Consider the following 21,251-nt stretch of genomic DNA (forward strand, 5'->3'; position numbering starts at 1 on the left):
GGAATACAATTCAATACAATTCATGTATCCAATTCAAGGTCGTGGGAGGATGAAGCCTATCCCAGCTGATACAGGACAAAGACAGGACAGGCTGCCAGTTGACTGAAAGATTAATAGGCTGTTTTGAGTTTTGTTCAAAAGAGAATGACTTTATATAGGGCAAAATATATATCACATCTGCAGGACACCTTAAACTAGTTTTTTAATTAAGCAGCAAGGCAGAACAAAGCCGGGGCTGTATCAAGACACGCGAACTAAACCCCAATTCAACCAGACAGAACTGATCCGGAATTGAAACAGGACTACAACAGTTCAAAATCAGGACTACTTAGGACTTAACCAAGACAGAAGTAGAATCAGAACTAGATGATAGTAGCAAAAATCACCATAGACCTGCACTTGGTAAACAACCATTTGACTAACATGTGTGTCTCACCGGGCTCTTATTCCCTCTCTCTCCCTCTTTGTGCTGACAATCAAGCCAAACACCAACATCATCAAATATACAGTTGAAACCAGATATTTACATGCTCTTCAGATAAAAACACAAACACCTTTTTTTTTTTAACTTTTTATTTTGTGCTTTTCCAAATTAACAGTACACAAAGACAGAAAAGTCTGAAAAGGAACAAAAAACAAACAAAAAAAACAAACACCTTTTTAATTGTCACACCAAATCAGACCAAATGTGTATTTTTTTTCCAGATTGATAAATATAAAAAAAACATATGTTAACTTTAAGAGTAAAGAGAGAAACTATCTGTATTTCTTAATTGTGTAGCGAGTAAAAGCCACCAAGTATTCGCTAAGGGCCTCTATACTACTCGGGCAAACTTTCAGGGCCCAAAGCTCTCACAGGAACGAGCCCAGAATAAATGGGACAAGAGGGTCAATATCAGTCAAATATGGTAAAATTTATTTTAAAAGAAAACACAAGGGTTTGCAAAAGGCCTAAAACATCAAAATAAAAAAAGTCACTAACGACCACAATATAGTTTTATTGGTGCAACCTGCCAGCAATGCAGCTATCACCTGAGGGCTTGCTCTACCCCGGTGGTCCCAGATGCTCGTTACTTTAAAAGAAACAAATCCACCCCAAATAAATACGAGCCCAACAGAACACTTATCGCATGCATTAAGTGTTTTAGTCCAGGCAATGATTGGTGGCACTAAAATCACTCTTAATAAAACTTGTTCACTGCAAATCCACCAGGAGCACCTCTAAAAGACCTAATTCCCCTAAGGTAAGAGCCCAGCTCAGGGATTGCACGTTGCCCGACTAATATTGCACCAGCCCAGTAGAAATAAAAACAAACCCGGCATAAAAAACAGTTTTAAAAGGTGACCCTACTAAAACCAAAAACGCAACAAAAAGAGGAGGAGGAAAAAACAGTGACAAATTCACATGTGTAGCCTGTCCTGTAGTGCATAAATATACTTTTTTAATGTCAAATATACTAAGTTAACATACCCCCAGCAGACAACTGTGTTTGCAGCACACCTGGCTTATCTTGGCTTATCTTCTAAAATCACTACTAAAAACAAAATACAATAAACATCAAATACATTTCAACAAATTTAAAAAAAAAAAAACACTAAAAGAAAAACAGCCTGTACCTCAAACCTCTGCTGTAGAGGTTTAAAACAACTGTTTGTGTAGAAGACAATTAAAACTTCTCAGGCTCTTCACCTACTCACACAACCATTGTTCACAGCCGCTCGTCAGTGCAAAATGAAGAACACCTGCTGCTACTTCCTCTTTTATACCCTCCCTTGGGTCCCCTGGGTCCTAAAGCCTTCCCCATTACAATTGTATATGGCACCAAATTTTATTCAAAACTGAGCCACACTTATGAAGCTCCACAATTCTTTTCCTGGTGTTTTGGTTGACATCTCTTGATTGTCCCATGTCAAAGAAACAGGCTCTATATTTTGCCTTATATGCATCCACAGGTGTGCCACAAATTTACTCACATGGACTCTTCTTCAGCTCAGCATGGAATCGTCTGGAGTTTTCTTATTAATTAACAATAAACTTAGTGTATATGCACTCCTAAATTTGATGAAAGTGATTAAAATAGACAGCTCTGTCTCTCTTTATTCTGACTTTTAACTAATTCAAAAGATATTTCAATATTTATTTATCCAAAACAAAACAAGTTTACTCTAAATTGATGTTTAACAGTAAAAAACAATGTTCTTGTGTTTTCCATTAAGTGTTTGTAAATATCTGGTTTAAACTGTGAATAAACTGCTGTGTATTGAAACTCCTTTTGTTTTGCATAGAAATATACTGAACAACATACAAAGCATAATATATAAAATACTACCAGAGTTTTTTCTTTGAAAGAAGCCCCTTATGTCCATTCTTGCATATCAGTACATTACTGAAACCGATTTATTTAGCCGTGAAGGGTAACAACTGAAAATATGAAATAAACACACATGTAAGCTAAGACTCTAAAGAAACAGCATTGTTGTTGTTCGGCTTTTCATTTCGCCATTTGTTGATTCACTTGAACAGCAAGTAACGTAATATGGGTCAAGTGATCAGTTTGATATCAATCTTTCGTGATACATCGTCATATTTACATTATTTGTACAGTACGAATGATTTGCTTTGGTACCTGGTCGAACTTAAGCTCTCCTCTGTCTGCCTGGTAGTGATGGGTCGTTCGCGAACGAAATGGCTCTTAGAGCCGGATCTTTGAAGTGAACGACGCGAGCCGGCTCCTTATCGCGAGCCGTCGGTTTATTTTTTCTTTCTCTCACCCTTTCTCTCGCCCTTTTTTCCGCTTCACTCTGCATGCGAGCCTTGTGCTTTGCGCTGGGGGGAGGGGCGGTAATTACACTCAGTAGCAGAGGAACAGAGCGGGAGGGAGAGAGAGAAAGACAGCCAGGGACACCAACGTCACATTAGAAAGGTACAGTAATCATCCACAACTATTTTCAGTTGCAGATGATAAAGGTTATATAAACGATAAAGGAAAGTTTATTCATGCAGGCCCATATGACAGAGAATATGCATGTTCTTTTTGTTTTTCATTTTTTCATTTATATTTAATTTATATTTAATTGTGTTGTGGTTTGCAGTGTTTAAATTTTTAAAAGGAAAAAGCTGAAAATTTTAATAGTTGAAATGTGACTAGTTGGTTTTTGTATTATATGATTTATTTATTACATTTTATGTGGAGTGAATAAATAAAAGTATATCTACGGTGACCCCCAGAGACAAAGCACGTAAAAACTGTAAAACACGTAAAAACTCCAAAACACGTAAAAACTCCATAGCACGTACAAACCCCGAAGCACGTACAAACTGTAAAACACGTAAAAACTGTAAAACACGTAAAAACTCCATAGCATGTAAAAACTCCAAAACACGTACGAACTCTGAGGCACGTACAAACCCTGAAGCACATACAAACTCCAAAACACGTACAAACTCCGAAGCAAGTACAAACCCCGAAGCACGTACAAACTCTAAAACACATAAAAACTCAGTAGCACGTAAAAACTCCAAAACACGTACAAAAGACAACAGAAGTGCTCCAGGATGCTACTAGGCGCAGTGTTGAGCTTTTGTTACCTAGTGGCTACACAAGCCAGCAAGTACTAACGACCGGATTTGGTGTGTTGTAGTAGCAGGTAAATGAACTTTTTTTTTTTAAATTATTTGATTATATATGAGTGCTTGTGTATAAATACACAAACAACAATTGTGTAATTTAAGTGATCTAAGTAGCTCTATTTTGGAAGTTCAGTTCATGCTAGACATGTGCTTTGGAGTTTGTACGTGTTTTCTCTCCAAAACACGTACAAACTCCGAAGCAAGTACAAACCCCGAAGCACGTACAAACTCTAAAACACATAAAAACTCAGTAGCACGTAAAAACTCCAAAACACGTACAAAAGACAACAGAAGTGCTCCAGGATGCTACTAGGCGCAGTGTTGAGCTTTTGTTACCTAGTGGCTACACAAGCCAGCAAGTACTAACGACCGGATTTGGTGTGTTGTAGTAGCAGGTAAATGAACTTTTTTTTTTTAAATTATTTGATTATATATGAGTGCTTGTGTATAAATACACAAACAACAATTGTGTAATTTAAGTGATCTAAGTAGCTCTATTTTGGAAGTTCAGTTCATGCTAGACATGTGCTTTGGAGTTTGTACGTGTTTTCTCTCTAGGGGCCACCGCATATATTTATATATAAATAAAACCACTTTTTTACATTAGTAATTTCTTTTGTGCATAATTTTATATTATTGTTAATAATAAATTAATTAAAGCAACAAAACAACCTGAAGAGCCGGTTCGGAGCCGAAAGAGCCGGCTCTTTTTAGTGAGCCGAACCGAAAGAGCCGGTTCTCTAAAAAGAGCCGGAAATCCCATCACTACTGCCTGGCTCCGTTTCTCTCAGCGCACTTGCAGGCAGCAGCTGCCCCGCCCCCTCGCTCAGTCGCTTAGTGCCTGAGCCTGGATCATACCAATATTAGGGGGGATTTACGCACAGTCGTAAATTCCCACAGTGAGCACTATGTGCTTCGAATATTGTGTGTAGTTTTTGTTTTATACAGTTGTCAGCCAGGCATCTAACTATGAAAAAATTACACTCCAAAAGACCCCGGGCTTCTAAAAAAACAACCCGGGCTTAATCCACCCCCCCACTCCGCCACTGAGGGGGGTGAAGCAGAGGGAGCCTGACCATGCATCACACATTTGAGGAATTGAGAGTGAGAACGTGTTGGTTGTTGTATATTTGTCTTTTGGATGTTGTTACAACCAAATTTCCCCTTGTGGGACAATTAAAGGATTATTCTATTCTATTCTCTTAAGTTTTTTTCTTTTCTCTTGTTATTTTTACACACACACTTCGACTCAATTCAGTTTTATTTATATAGGACCAAATCACAACAACAGTGAGCTCAAGGTGCTTTATATTGTAACAAGTGTCACCAGGCAGTTTGTTGCTCTCTGCCAGGTGATTGGCTGAAAGAGCTGTGAAAAGGTAGTGGGTATGTGGGGTGAAGTCAGCGCTCTTCTGTGGAAGAAACCAGAGGCAATTAATTCACTCGGGTGCGAGTGGGTATACTGTCGGTAAGAGACTTTTGCCATTTTGTTTAGATCATTTGCTGGTTAATGTGCCTATTTTTAATGTGTCGTTGGACTTTTTTAGTGTGACCACCAATTTTAATAGAAGAATTGATCAAGCCCTAGATCGACTGCGCGCAGGGAAACTGATCAATATTGTAGGTATATTGAGTGTTTGTTTTTAGCTTCATGATTTTAAATGGTTTCATAAAATCGGTATTTTATTGGGTAATATTTTAATTGATAATGTTGTTTGTTTTTCAGCTGTGCTGTCTCTGCTGTCCTTTTTCGTTCTTTTGATTGATTTGTAATTTTCTTTTGGTTAGTCCGTCCAGATTGAGAGTGAGTTGTGTAAGGGCGGACTAACCTCCCTTTTTGTTTTTTTTGTTTAATTGTTTGTGCCACTTCCCTTTGTCTCCCAGATTGCAGGCCATGCATAGCGCTGATTCCCAGCTGCGCTGAGACCCGACTTGTTTGCAGTGCGTTTCACGGTTGCAGTGTCGCTAAGCGGGGTGTGACGGGTTGCAGTGTAGTTATATTCGCACAGTTAGTGTGGTAAGTCTCATGTGCAGCTGGGATATCAGCAGGATCTGTTGTAAGTCCTGTCTGGAAATAAGGGGAATTTGTATGTTTAATTAATGTAATAAATAAATGATCAATTTATTTCTTTGTCCCGTTCACTCATACCCTGTCCTCGGTTACAATATTCATACTTTATATTGTACGGTAAAGACTCTACAATAATACAGTAACTCATAATAAAATGCAGAGAGGGGTACGTCTATTGCAGCATAACTAAGGGAGGATTCAGGGTCACCTGGTCCAGCCCTAACTATATGCTTTAGCAACAAAGAAAGTTTTTAGCCTAATCTTGAAAGTAGAGATAGTGGCTGTCTCCCGAATCCAAACTGGAAGCTGGTTCCACAGAAGAGGGGCCTGAAAACTGAAGGCTCTGCCTCCCATTCTACTTTTAAATACTCTAGGAACAACAAGTAGGCCTGCAGAGCGAAGTGCTCTAATAGGGTGATATGGCACTACAAGGTCATTAAGATAAGATGGGGCCTGATTATTTAAGACCTTGTATGTGAGGAGCAGGATTTTGAATTCTGGATTTAACAGGAAGCCAATGAAGGGAAGCCAAAACAGGAGAAATATGCTCTCTCTTTCTAGTCCCTGTCAGGACTCTTGCTGCAGCATTTTGGATTAGCTGAAGACTTTTCAGTGAGTTTGTAGGACATCCTGATAATAATGAATTACAGTAGTCCAGCCTGGAAGTAATGAAGGCATGAACTAGTTTTTCAGTGTGACTCTGAGACAGGATATTTCTAATTTTAGAGATGTTGAAGGTGCTGTGTTGAAGGTCATGTCCTGGTCAAAAACAACTCCAAGGTTCCTCACAGTGTTACTGGAGGCCAAGGTAATGCCATCCAGTAAAACTGAAGGCTAACTATTTCTAAGTCAATGTGGAAGTCCTGATTTTGATTAACTACATGGGCTCACATGGAAAACACATTAAAGTACAGTTTAATATACTTTCTATTTTGTACAGTCTCAAGTCAAAAGCTGTGAGTTAGTATTACTATATAATAAATACCATAAATGACGGTACAAATCAATCATTATTTGTTATTGTTTGCTACAGAGTAACACAACATACTGATATTCAAGTTGAAGCTTTGAGTGGAAAAGACTCTTTACACTCAACTCAGCACAGGGACACTGAGGAACCAGGAGATCTGAACCAAAACCCAGGATAAAGAGTTTGAGTGAATGTGGTGTTGAAGGTGTGGAGGTGGATCAGAGTGTCAGAGGAGACTCTGTAGAAGGACAGAGTGCCAGCAGGACAGTCCACATACACTGCTACTCTGTTAGAGACAGAGGAGGAGGGGGAGGTAAATGCTTTGTTACTATTGTGCCAGACATAACGAGGACCGTCATCATCAGAGCAGCTCAGACTCCAGGATTGCTCATTGTCTCCAAACAAACAGTCATCACTGTCTCCTTTCCTTCTTATGCTTCTGTAACTCACTGATATCTCAACCTTTCCACTCCACTCGACCTCCCAGTAACAGCGACCAGTCAGACCATTTCTACACAGCAGCTGAGGAAGAACATCAAATCTGTCTGGATGATCAGGATATGACTGAACCTCCTCCACATGTGTCACCTTCCTGTTGTTGTCAGACAGTTGGAGGTTTGTGTTCACTGTGTTTGTGTCGATTGTGAGTTGACAGGAATCTGATGGAGGGAACAAACACAATCCAGCTGCAGTTATTGATCCATCATCTGTTCATTGATTGACACTTTGATGATGACTCCTGACATGATGAAGATGGTTGAATGTGTGCTGCTTTGTTTTCATGAATCCCATTAAAAACACACTTACACTTCCTCAGACCTGGTCTCAACCATCGGACTCCAGCAGGCTCCACCCTGAAAGGAGGAGGGGTCAGAGCAGCACAGTCAGCATGCACACATGGACATTACATGGCTCTCAGACACACACTGTTACACACTGATAAAGGAACAGTCCAACATTTTCACAAATACACTTCAATCCAAATGTGGATCAAACTGCTGATGATTTACACTGATCCTGGATCTGTCTGTACACCACTGTATTAATAATCTATACTTTATTTATCCCCATGGGGAATTTTCTTCTCTGCATTTAACCCAATCACTCAGTGAAGCAGCAGTGAGTAGGGACGGTACCTTGCTCAGGGGTACCTCAGGGTAGTCGTTCAGTGCATTGGAACCTTCCGATCATAGGACCACCACTCTACCTATATATTCCTTTCCTGTTAGGTGGAAAGGACATCTCCCTGCCTTTGCTGCCAGCTGTTTTTCTCCTCCATTAAATCCATTCAAAGCATGGCTCAACTATTTTAGTGGTCAGTGCATCAAAAATGAGAACAGCACTCTAAATTAAGAGTTTATATTGTGACCATGACAATCCTTCAGTTGTCATGACTACTTGCTTCAATTTGTATTATTATTACTAGTACTACTACTACTACTACTGGTAGTACTACTACTACTAGCATGAAATATTAAAAGGCAAATGTGGGTTACTTGCTACTGCCTTGAAACAGTAAATAGAATGAAGACTGAAGGGAACTGAATATGATCTTTAACTGCTAGAGATTCAATATGTTTTGTAGTTCTCTCTCATGTTTGATAGCACATAACACGTGCATTGTATTGTCTTATCTTTGAACATTGCCTGTTGTCTTTTCTGTCTGTCATGTGACTCTCTGGAGTCCAGTGAAAAAATATCGCTACCTTTAAAAGCCATAACTTGCATTACTTTTTTCCCCTTTTGGTCAGTCTCTCACATCTATGTGGGGGAATTTTGGATCACCCTTGTTTACAGTGTTACAGTCATTAGTCATTGAGATTTTGTTGCATTCAGTTATGCAGTCAAGCTCTTTGAAAGTCCCACCACTGCAGTTCAGTCAGGTTTTCTCACCTGGCCATAGGAATTGTGGGTTAGTTCAGATGCAGTTTTGCAAAAATAAGCAATGCTACCATATTCTCTTTAAAACAGAGGCCCTCCTTGGAACTCTTCATCCTTCCATCCATCTTATTCCGCTTATCCGTAGCCAGGTCGCGGGGCAGCAGCCCAAGCAGAGAAGCCCAAACATCCCTCTCCCCAGCAACCTCCTCCAGCTTGTCCAGGGAAACGCCAAGGCGTTCCCAGGCCAGGCAATAGATATAATCACTCCAGCGTGTCCTGGGTCTGCCCTGGGGCCTCCTACCGGTGGAACATTTGATTTGATTTGATTTGATATACCTTTATTAGTCCCAACAAGGGGAAATTTCATGTTAAGGCTGCCGACATATTGCACGCAATGGCGGCGCCATCTTACCCACCGACCATACATACATTACACAAACATCACATGGGGAAGACAGGTCAGAGAGGTATAACATGGAAAAAGCACCACATGAGGAAAGATAAGGAGAAAAATAACTCCCCAGACTGAGCTCCAACAGGAGATCAGTTTGAGAACAGAAAAAAACACCTCTGCACATAGCACATGAAAAAACTCTTAATACACCAAAGAAACACATGACAAGCAACAGGGGTGGGTAAAGGGTGAGAGACAGCCAGTGTAGACAGTGCATCCGGGGTTGCAGCCTATGCGCTGGTCTCCATGATCCACCGTCAGCATCGAAGGGGAGTAAGCGTCGAAGGCGTTTGGAGGGGGGAGGGGGGATGAGTGTGTGCATATCAGTGTATATGTACAGTATGTGTGTGTGTGTGTCCAGAGTTCAGCTGAGACAGTGTCGTTCACCCTGCTAGGCTAAGTAACCAGTCTTCCAGCCAACCTTGGTGGCCTTGCGTAGAATGGGAAGGAACAGACTAAACACAGTCGTTATCAGGGTGTTTTTTGTTTGGCTCCAGCCTTGCGACCGCAGCTGGCACCGAGAAGGTATCCGCATGAAGTGATGGTGCTTTTTACTTTAGTGCGAACAGCTTATGAATTCCAAAGCAGTTCTACAGTCCAACACTGGTCTCTCAATCTCCCGTTGGAGAGCCGCGAGCTTCGCCATACTTGCGTTCTGTGATGTTGTCATTCTTGTGCTCAAGGAGCCGATTCAGAAAAACTCACGACAGTGTGCCTCCCCGAGATGTGATCCAATTTGCGCTCAGAGATCTTATTCTGAGTATTCACAGCAGCCGTAGCCTTTCCAAGATCTTATACCTGCTGCACTCAATGAGCCCATTTTGAGAAACTCACGGCTCGTCCCATCGTTTCAATCCCAGCGGGCAGCCTCGTGGAGGTTTGAACAGCTGGTTCCGCTTTCTTAATTTTTCGATAAGCCGGGGCCAAGCCAGCTCCGATCAGCAAGAACCCTGTTATCATGGTTCCGAATAGGTAGATATCTTCAGCACTCAGGCTCACTCAAGCCCAAACTTCTCGTTGAGAAAAGGGTGTCAATTGCATTTAGGGACCAGTTGATCAAATCCATAATTCCTCTTTTAGGTTTTAGAGAACAGACTGTGAGAGAGTGTTCCAGGGAAAAGTGATACAAAAAACACGAGACTAGACAAGGACATAAGAGGCTAAGCAGGGAAGCTAAGGGAGAGGAGGAGGAGGAGAGGAGAAAATGCGACCGCCTTCGTCAAGAGCAAGAGCAGAGAAACATGCCTGGAACACCACACCCAGGAGGTGCCAAGGAGGCATTCTTATCAGATGCCTGAACCACCTCAACTGGCTCCTTTTGAAGAAAGAGTAATAAGAGTAATATTAAACCTAAGTTTAAAAGGAGGAGGCATTTGTCAGAGCCTGTGTATGTGTCGCCTGGTCCTCCGCATCCGCTTCGCCTTCGCCTGGTCCAGCGTCTCTTCTCCCTCCAACACCACACGGCTCGCCTGGGCAGCCATGACATCTACACTGTATACAGTGAAGTATATAGTGCCCTTTTTTAAAATATACATGATATTATTGTGTGTTGGGTGGTGGTCAGAGTTTTTACGTGTTTTGGAGTTTGTACGTGTTTTGGAGTTATTACGTGCTTTGTCTCTGGGGGCCACCATAAATATACTTTTATTTATTCACTCCACATAAAATGTAATAAATAAATCATATAGTAAAAGAGCCAACTATTTACATTTCAACTTTTAACTATTTAAATTTTCAGCTTTTTCCTTTTAAACAGATTTAAAGTGAAACAACACAAAACACTGCAAACCACAACACAATTAAATATAAATTAAAATATGAAAACAAAAAAAAAGATGCATATTCTCTGTCCTGTATGAATAAACTTCATGAATCCTTTATCATCCGCAACTGAAAATAGTTGTGGATGATAACTATACCTTTCTAATGTGACATTGTTGTCCCTGGCTCTCTTTCTCTCTTTTCCCTCCCGCTCTGCTTCTGTGCTACTGAGAGTGTAACTACCGCCCCTCCCCCCTCTTCCCAGCGCAAAGCACAAGCACAAGCGTGCAGAGTGAAGCGGGAAAAAAAGTGCGAGAGAGAGGGTGAGAGAAAGGGGGGAAATAAACAACAACCCACGGCTCCCAAAAAGGAGCCATCTCGCGTCATTCACTTCAAAGATCTGGCTCTAACGGTGTGTTCACACCGAACGCGATAGAGGCGGCCAGAGCGTCAGGTTTACATGTAAAGTCAATGGAAAGAGCGTGATGACACGCGATTGCGCGTCCGGCGAAAATTCTGAAGCAGATTTGCGTCGCGAAAACGCCTGAAACGCCTGAAACGCGCATCAGTGTACCGCGTCTGGCGCGTTTGACTCGCGGAAAAAACCACGCGCGTGAGTTTTTGTGTTGCATTTTGTGCATACGCGTGTTTCGCCTCTACCGCTCGAGCTGGAAAAATTTGAACTCCAGCGTCAAATCGCGCCGCGTCAACCAATCAGGAGCCTGGTGACGTCGCTGTAACCAGGTCAAAGGGGCAGATCAAACCAAAGCCCTTCATTCTTCATTCAGTATGGAGGAAAAGCTCATCAGTGCCGTGGCTAATCATCCAGAGCTAAATGATGCTAGTTGCTGCTTCTACTGAGACAGGAATAAAACGGACCTAGCTTGGAGGCACATTAGTGAGGAGATTGGGCAACCTGGTAAGTTCATTCATTCTGCTTTTTAATTTCCAGACTGACCCGATGAAACCGTGCAAAAGCTAGCAAGCCCGCCTAATGTCCCGATATTTTCCCACTGATGTACAAATACCTTTCCGCTAACAAGATAATGTGTTTATTCAGAGGACATCTGCAGCACAACACATCTGGCACAACTTCCTCCCACATTTCCGGTCCACGCGCGTGGAAAGATGCAATTTTGAGGCGCGGTGGATTTTCCTTGGACACGCGTTGAGGTGCGAATGTGCACGCGTCACATTAGGGGCGTTTGGGGCGTTTTCGCTCGCCTCTATCGTGTTCGGTGTGAACGCACCGTAAGAGCTGTTTCGTTCGCGACCGACACATCACTATCGGGTGGGGAGGGAGCCTGAGATTGTCTAAATTGGGTTCTGATCTGTAGCAAATGCAGAAAAAAATGTTTGATGAAAGCAAATAAGTCGGTATTCCAAAAAATCTGATTGTTTGCTTGCAGGACACCAGGAGAGATGAGTCCTCCGTCACAGATGGTGTGGTCAGTGAAGATGGTCACCTGCAGGTTCAAGCTCATTGAATCTCCGACCCACACCTACTGCCACTGTACTGAAGGAAAGTTAAAGACTTTCTTCTGCACCTACATTTGGATCACCTCGATCCCATGGCAGTCATTCAGGCAGCAATGCCTGGACTGGAAACAAGCATCCTTAAAATATTACAACATACCAGACTCCTGTGTTTGAATGCAAAACAAATGTGTTGTTTAAACTAGAGACTGCACTTGTGACTGAAAAATAAATACATTACTTATATAATCAGAATATAATGTAAGTACAAAACAAAGTTGTGGAAAGCCTAAACTTAGTTTCAGAATAATTAAATCTGAGACTTTGTTTCATTGTAAGATTATAACAGTAAATATAATTGTTTGTTGTTCAAGAGAACACTGTCCAGTATGTTGGCTGTTATACTTTTTTTTACATCATTACAAAAAGTGTTGTTAATTATATTTTTTACTCATAATCAGGTTACCACAAATTGTTCTTTTTTAACTTAGTTGAAATTGTAATGCTTGTAAGTAGGTAAACAATTAGTATTGCACAGTCAGAAATATCAAGTTATTCCTAATACTGCATACTTGCAATGTATAAGTTGTCCTAACAGTCATCTTAAGTAAGCTTTACTTAGTTTTTTTTAGGCAACGAGTTTGCATAGTTTTTTTGCGTTCGGTGAACTAATTAAATTTTATAGTGTGTTATCATCTTCAATGCCCTGTACCAACACAGAGCAGAGCAGAGCAGCTACCCGAATGCTCCAAGGTATCAAAAATCCTTGAAAGAGTAGTTGTCAAACAGCTAACAGATCATCTGCAGAGGAATGGCTTATTTGAAGAGTTTCAGTCAGGTTTCAGAGCTCATCACAGCACAGAAACAGCTTTAGTGAAAGTTACAAATGATCTTCTTATGGCCTCTGACAGTGGACTCATCTCTGTGCTTGTCCTGCTAGACCTCAGTGCAGCGTTTGATACTGTTGATCATAATATCCTATTAGAGCGATTAGAACATGCTGTAGGTATTACAGGTACTGCACTGCAGTGGTTTGTATCATATCTATCTAATAGACTCCAATTTGTACATGTAAATGGAGAGTCGTCTTTACACAATGCGTTTAACTATGGAGTTCCACAGGGTTCAGTGCTAGGACCAATTCTGTTTAAATTATACATGCTTCCCTTACGCAGTATCATTAGAAGACATAGCATAAATTTTTACTGCTATGCAGATGACACCCAACTTTTTCTATCCATGAAGCCAGATAACACACACCAATTAGTTAAACATAAAGACATAAAGACCTGGATGGTTGCTAACTTTCAGCTTTATTTCAGATGAAACTGAGGTTAATGTACTTGGCCATGAAAATCTTAGAAATATGGCATCTAACCAGGAGTCATTTTTGACCAGGACATGTCCTTCAACGCACATATTAAACAAATATGTAAGACTGCTTTCTTCCACTTCCACAACATCTCTAAAATTAGCAATGTCCTATCTCGGAAAGACACTGAAAAACTAGTTCATGCATTTATTACTTCCAGGCTGGACTACTGTACTTCATTATTATCAGGAAGTCCTTAAACCCCCCTGAAAAGCCTTCAATTAATCCAAAATGCTGCAGCAAGAGTCCTGACAGGGACTAGAAAGAGAGAGCACATTTCTCCTGTTTTGGCTTCCCTTCACTGGCTTCCTGATAAATCCAGAATTATTGTAAGGTCTACCTTACAATATAAAGCGCCTTGAGGCGACTGTTTTTGTGATTTGGCTCTATTTAAAAAACTGAAATGAAATTGAATTGAAAAACTATTTGATTAGTAGTGTCTGGCTGTTATTTTATCTTAAACACTAAGGGTGTATTTTTAGTTGACTGCATTGTTTCTTTCCCCCTCTCTCAAGTCACTTATTTTTATTTTGCCTCCCTTCATATTCCTTTTCCACTGCTCACATTCTTTCTCCATCTTTTCAGCAGTTTGTTGAATGGTCTGACTCATCACAGCTGGAGCTGAATGAAGCAAAACCACAGAGATGGTAGTGATCTTCTCCAGCAGAGAATGGGAACTGGATAGAGGTGTTTTTCTGCCACTATCTACGGGTCATCAGTAGAGATCGTAAAGGAGCACAAGTACTTGGAGACCATTGTCTCCTCCAACCCAGAGGTGTCACCAGACAATGTACCTTGTTAGGAAAACTGAACTCAGTCTGCATCAGTAATAATATCTTATTGGCCTTCTATAAATCCTTCATTGAAAGTGTTAGGACATTTTTCTATAATCTGTTGGTTTCATTTCATCACCATACAGGATAAGTACGGATTAGAACTTTTTCAAGATGTTTTATAATATTATTTGACTTCCTGCCCAATCCCTGTCATTTGTGTATGAACGTTATATTCTTGTTATGTGTTACATGGGTCTTTCATATGGTTTTTGAGTATTGAATTATCTCCAGTCTTGATGGGATTGTTCTCATTAAAATCCCCTACCACCGAGGGTACCCCCTTGGATGGTTCATCCAAGAACAGCTGGTTTATTTTCCTGGCTTTTGTCTCTCTTCAACCAATGCTGTAATTTGTTGGAATTTGTCAGGATTGAGAAGCGTATTATATTTCTTCTTCATCACACCTTTCTGCTTCCTCCAGAAAGTACCTTTCTCAAAGAAATGTAATTATCTAAAAGTTACTGCACAATTATAAAGAGATCTACCCAAATATTGAAAGAAAGAAAATACATTTGTCATTTCTCCTAGAAAGGTTAATTCAATACACATATCTCATGATTAATAAATTAATTTCCTTATGTTTTATATTTTCTTTTAAGTAGACTAGTGTTCCTATTTGGAATGAACAAAAAATGTTTCTGCATTTGTAATTTGTAACATGATGTTAATTAGTAACTCAGTGAAGGACACAGGAAATGCTTCCAGCTATTCCTCATCTATCAGACATTCTCTCCATACCTGAGAGTGTCCAGTCTCCAGCCTGGATCCTTCAGTCCAGCCGACAGCAGCTTCATTCCTGAGTCGCCTGGATGATTGTAGCTCAGGTCCAGCTCTCTCAGATGGGAGGGGTTGGAGTTCAGAGCTGAGACCAGAGAAGTACAGCCTTCCTCTCTGATCAGACAGCCTGACAGACTGCAGACACACAAAACAACAATTCATGTGTGAAACTCTTCACTGAAAACTTTCATGATATATTTATTTATATATTTTAATGTTATCCATTCATTGTTATCCATCCATTAGTTTCATTTTAGCTTTTTAAAAAAATAATAAAACATGGACAGGCGTTAGTCCATGGGGCGCAGCCGGGCACAGCCCGAAAAGGGGACATGCACCATCCTCCTGCAGGCCCACTACCCTCAGGGGGCGCCGTAGGGGTTTGGTGCATTGTGTGCCGGCCGGTGGCCAGGAGCGGAGGCCCTGGTGGACCAATCCCCGGCTACCAAAACTGGCAATTGGGACATGTAATGCCACCTCTCTGGCGGGGAAAGAGCCTGAGTTAGTGCATGAGGTTGAGACATAACAGCTAGATATAGTCAGGCTCACCTCAGCACAATACTTGGGCTCTGGAACCAGGGTCCTGGTGAGGGACAGTCAGGACCCGTTCCTCCACCTAAAGGCGCAGGAACAAACCTTCTCATCCACTGGGAAGAACCTCAACATACAGGCAGCAACCTGAGGGGATACCAGGATACCCACCTCAGCCCGTCGCCTCTCACCAGGGGCATCTCCAGACTGAGACAGAGTTTAGTCATCTGCGCTAATGCGCTGAGTGGCAGTTCAGAGTACCCGGTCTTTTTAGAATCCCTGGGTCGGGTGCTGGAAGGTGTTCCACCTGGAGACTGTTGCCCTACTGGGACACTTCAATGCTCACGTGGGCAACAACAGCGAGACCAGGAGGGGCGTGATTGGGAGGAACGGCCTCAAGGATCTGAACCAGATTGGTATTCTGTTATTGGACTTCTGTGCAAACCACAGTTTGGCCATAACAAACACCATGTTCAAACATAAGATTGTCCATAAGTGCATGTGGCACCAGCATGCCCTAGGCCGCAGGTTGATGATCGATTTTATAATTGAATCACCAGACCTGCGGCCATTTGTTCTGAAAACTCAGGTAAAGAGTGGGGCTGAGCTGTCAACTGATCACCACCTGGTGGTGAGTTGGATCAGGTGGTGGGGGAGGATGCCAGACAGAGCTGGCGCGCCAAAAATGTATAGTGAGGGTGCACTGGGAACGCTTAGCAGGGGCCGCAGTCAACAAGATCTTCAACACACACCTCCGGCAGCGGTTCAACAGCATTCCGAGGGAGATTGAGGACATTGAGTCCGAATGGACCATGTTCAGCATCTCCATTGCCGAAGCTGCTGCACTGTGCTGTGGCCATAAGGTGGTTGGTGCCTGTCGTGGTGGTAACCACGAACCAAATGGTGGACACCACAGGTGAGGGAAGCCATCAGGTTGAAGAAGGAGTTAAATTGGGCTTGGTTAGCCTCTGGGACTTTGGAGGAAGCAGATAGGTACCAAGAGGCCAAGCGGAATGCGGCTCGGGCAGTGGCTGAAGCAAAAACTCAGGTGTGGAAGGAGTTTGGGGAGGCCATGAAAAAAAGACTTTCAGACTGCTCTAGAAGGGCCTGATATCCACCTACGAGGACATTATACTGCTACAGTTCTATGAAAATTTTAAACGAATACCCTTATATGTGGCTCTTATTTTTCTTAAAAACAAAAAATAAGGTAAAAAATAAAATCTGGTAATTCTTTGTTTTTACATTCATCGGACCCCATTATGCCCAAATATCAAAGAGAAATTCAAAATGAATGCCGTGGAAGACTTCAGGTCTTAGGAGGTTAAGTAGTGTAAGTAGTTTTTAGTGTCAGCTGTTTTAGGGATTAATGATTAATTAATAACATGTACACTAGAGGGAAACAATAAGACAACCCCCTAAAAAGGAATGTTTTTACAGGTGGAGGCCAGTGACAACACCACGAACCTCCATCAAGATTTTCTGTTTTTGCAGAATATAAGGATTGCACAGGTAGTGCAACTGTTTTGATTTGGGATCAAACACTTATTTCCTTAAATGAAAAGTAAATCAAGTTATGACTTTTGTGACATGTTTTTTTTTGCAGACTTTTTGATTAATATTCCATCTCCATGAAAATGAAACTGCTATAAAAATAGAAATTGCTGATTTACAGATATTTGAATAAATTCACAAATTTACAAAGGAATTAAATAATTATTTTCCCTTGTATGCAAGGTCATCCCCAAAGAAAGGTGCAATCTTTTTGGAAGTGGGTTTTTAATATTAGCAGCACTGTTAAGCCCTAAATCTCAACCTTAGTTTTTTTTTTATTGTTTTTAAACACAAATCTGAACATGAAATGATTTAGAAAGTCAAATAATTAAGAAAAAAAAATAACACCTCAATTGCAAATTATATAAAGATTAGCTGTGTATGTAATAATAATAAAAAATAAGTATCTAAACCCTGACCTCAGAATTTCCAGTCTACAATGGGGATTTTCCAGTCCTGCAGAGAAAAGCTTCACTCCTGAATCATCAAGGTCATTGTTACTCAGATCCAGCTCTGTCAGAGTAGAGCACTGGAAGTTAAACAGTGAGGACAGAGCTTTACAACTTCTGTTTGAGAGGTTACAGCCAACCAGCCTGAAAGACAATATTTTTAATCAAAGTAAATTACTTTAGTTTTTCAACATAGACACACAACAAAATATATTATCATGTACACATCATCTTTAATTAAATTATTAAAAATGTAAACATTGTTAAAAAACGTTAGTAAAAACAATTATTTCTATCTTAATTTAAATAAGTGAGGGGCTAAAAGATGTAGTGACACATAGTAGTAGTTCAGTACCATTTGGCATAGGCAGACAGTACTTTTGATTATTTTTCTTATGACAGTATCAGTGATTAGAATTTCAACACACAGTATGTCATGTACTGAACCTTAATGCAGCAGCCCAGTTCAACCTGAAGATGAGAACATGATTTGCAATGTACTTGGAAATGTCAGGATCTGGAGACTCGGCTGGAAAATTCCATCAGGCACCTGAGTTCCTTGGTCTCCACCCCTGGGCGGAGCCATCATCCCTGCTGCAGTCCGGCACACCTGAGACTGATTCGGGGCAAACAGGTTGATGATTTAAGGTCCCCTCAGACTCTCCTTCACCGCCAGTTCGTCAACCACCTCACGCTGGTATTGACTCTACGGCTTTTTACGCTCTTGCCACTTTTTCCTTGTTAACTTTGGTTTCATGTGCTTCAGATTCCCTGGACCTTCTTTGCTATCACCCTCAACTCTCCGTGGATCATCTTCATATCCAGGAAAAATATAAGGACCCTCACCTGCCTGCCCTCCAGCCTCACTCCCCACCTTGGACAAAGCGGAACTCAGGTCTGCCAGCCTTTCCACTACTCCCCTGGACTATCACTGCCTCTCCCTCAAAGCGAGGATCATGCCAGTCATCAGTAAGCGCTATCAGTCAGTTTCACCTCTGCTTGGATACCCTGCACCTGCTGCCTTCTTAACCCTGTTCTCTTTTCTTCCCAGACGCAACCGCTCCATTCCCGTCGCAACCTGCTAAATCCCCATTCACCCCCCACTGACCCACGATTACATCGTTAGCGACACCCTCCCTCATGTTCACTTGTTGACTAAATAATAAACACTGCAAAACGTTGAGCTGTCTCTATTGTGGTTATCTGCAATCGAGTCCAATCCAGCTATCGGCCCGTGTTGGATTCTTGGTTGGTTTTTTGGGTTGTTTGTTTTTCCATAACTTATGAATCTGCAAATATACACATTCTGTATTTTTCATATAAAAGAAACTATACTGTGGTGGGGCTTGCTAATTTCTGTTTTTGATTTATGTATGTTTTGTTTTGTTTTGCTGTACTTTTGTTGCATATGTTGTTTGTTTAATTTAAGACAAGTAATTACTTCTGCCTACTCCTTTTCAAACAAATAATGGAATGATATTTGGAAATGATTGTGAAGGCACATGTTTGAAATAAAAATGAACTGAACTGAACAGTGTGCTTTTCTTTTTTAATATATTGCAGGTGTGTTATAACATTCGCATGGTGCAATGTGTCCATATTATTGACAGTGGCAGCACCATGTTAGTTAGTTATAGAGAGGTGAAGACAGAGTGATGGAGGAGTAGGAGTGCACTATAGGTAACTTTGGCTGGTTGAATGTCTTCAGTTGCCACAGAAAATATATCCTCTTCTTTACCTTCTTGACAAAGGAAGACAGGAAGATGAAGTCTGGTGGGGGTGCTTTCATTCTGAAGTTAACAATCATCTCCATAGTTTTGACAGCACTGAGCTTCAGGCCGTTATCTCAGCGCAGGTGAGGGTGTTGTAATCTGCAAAATTTGGGAGGTTGACAGACAGGGCTGGAGATGTGGCTGTTGGTAAACATGGAGAAGAGCAGGGGAGAAAGTACAACTGCCTGTCCAGTGTGATGGAAAATGTCCAGTTTATTTTAGAATTTTGTATAGCCTTTTCATAGGTGAAGGACGTGTGTCAATATGACCTGATGTAGCCTGCTTAACTATGTAGAAGGATAAAATTCCCAGGAAGACCAGTGCCAGGTGCCTCCTGGAACACAGATTGTGAGAATCGCTTCCTGCCCAACAGCGTGGGTGGGACAATAAACTGTTGCAACCGTGAAGATGCAGGAGTTCTTTGTGATAAAAGAGACGCTGTGACGTCTCAAGGGCAGAGCTCTCATGACTGTATAACTGTGATGCTTGCTGTCTGTTTGCTCTCCTGCATGCAGAAATAAAAGGCTTGACCACAGCTGATCATGCTGCAGACTTTATTGAATGCTGATTCAAACTGACAACACAATACGCCAAAACAATTAAAAAATAGATGAAGCAATTAATAATTAAAACATAATTGGTATATTAGGTTACAACATAAACTGGGACTCTATTGAGTGAAATGATTGTCAGCACTCAGTTGTGTCAGGTACGTGAATGAAGTTTCCCTTTGTTTTACCTGCTTGCCATTTTCATATTCATAACAGAAAATAATTTAACCTTGAAAGATTCATGAAACATTAGCTAATTTGAGATTAAATGATCCAAATGTGTATTATCAAACATGTTCACACAAGAAGTTCATATTCATTAATCACCTGATTAATGAATTAATCACCTGATTAATGAATATCTTTAAAAATGATTGTGGTGTCTGGTAAGCTATAAATACCTTCTTGGTAGTGAAAGTGACTAAACTGTAATTATGAAGATATTTGAGTTCCTCACTTCCATACCAAATCTGTCACTGACACAATCCTTGACCTTCTCCAGTTCAGCTACAGAGCCAATGGGTTGGTCAAAAATGATGGTATTATGGCGGTCCATGGAGTCAACAATAACTTAAGCTAGCCTACTCTTTGTGGATTTTAGTTCTACACTGCTGCAGGACAAACTCTCCCAGGTGAACATGCCTGCTCCCATCTGCATTTGGATCACTGGCTGTGTAACAGAAGCCATCATAAGAGACTGATGTTGTGGACATTTCTGTTAAAGAAATGAACGTGTAAGCAGCATATTTACTTACAGAGCTTTGTTGGAGGCTTTGACCACTGGCATCAGCCTCAGAAGAGCCTCCTCTGAAGCAGAGTATTTCTTCAGCTCAAACACATCCAGATCTTCTTCTGAGGAAAGCAAGATGAAGACCAGAGCTGACCACTGAGCAGGAGACAGTTCATCTGTGGAGAGACGTCCTGATCTCAGGGACTGTTGGATCTCCTCCACTAGAGAACGCTCATTCAGTTCATTCAGACAGTGGAACAGATTGATGCTTTTCTCTGCAGACAGATTCTCATTAAGCTTCTTCTTGATGTACTGGACTGTTTCCTGATTGGTCTGTGAGCTACTTCCTGTCCGTGTCAGCAGACCTCGTAGGAGATTCTGATTAGTCTGCAGTGAAAGACCCAGGAGGAAGCGGAGGAACAAGTCCAGGTGTCC

General features: G+C 41.2%; 1 protein-coding gene across 1 annotated transcript in view; it reads right to left on the bottom strand.

Annotated features, from left to right (window-relative positions):
• Nucleotides 1–6,594: 6,594 nt before the first annotated feature.
• LOC120437911 (NACHT, LRR and PYD domains-containing protein 3-like) overlaps nucleotides 6,595–21,251 on the bottom strand; it is a gene marked incomplete at its 5' end in the record, with an annotated part of 24,865 nt that continues 10,208 nt past the window's right edge. The window contains 5 exons of the mRNA XM_039608450.1: nucleotides 6,595–7,331; nucleotides 7,480–7,526; nucleotides 15,191–15,364; nucleotides 17,734–17,907; nucleotides 20,842–21,251. The exon at nucleotides 20,842–21,251 is cut by the window's right edge and continues 1,380 nt beyond it. Of these exons, the coding sequence (XP_039464384.1) occupies nucleotides 6,799–7,331; nucleotides 7,480–7,526; nucleotides 15,191–15,364; nucleotides 17,734–17,907; nucleotides 20,842–21,251 (1,338 nt within the window). The remainder of the gene's footprint in view (nucleotides 7,332–7,479; nucleotides 7,527–15,190; nucleotides 15,365–17,733; nucleotides 17,908–20,841) is intronic.

Source organism: Oreochromis aureus, linkage group 3, assembly GCF_013358895.1.
Source record: "Oreochromis aureus strain Israel breed Guangdong linkage group 3, ZZ_aureus, whole genome shotgun sequence".
NCBI lineage: Eukaryota > Metazoa > Chordata > Actinopteri > Cichliformes > Cichlidae > Oreochromis > Oreochromis aureus.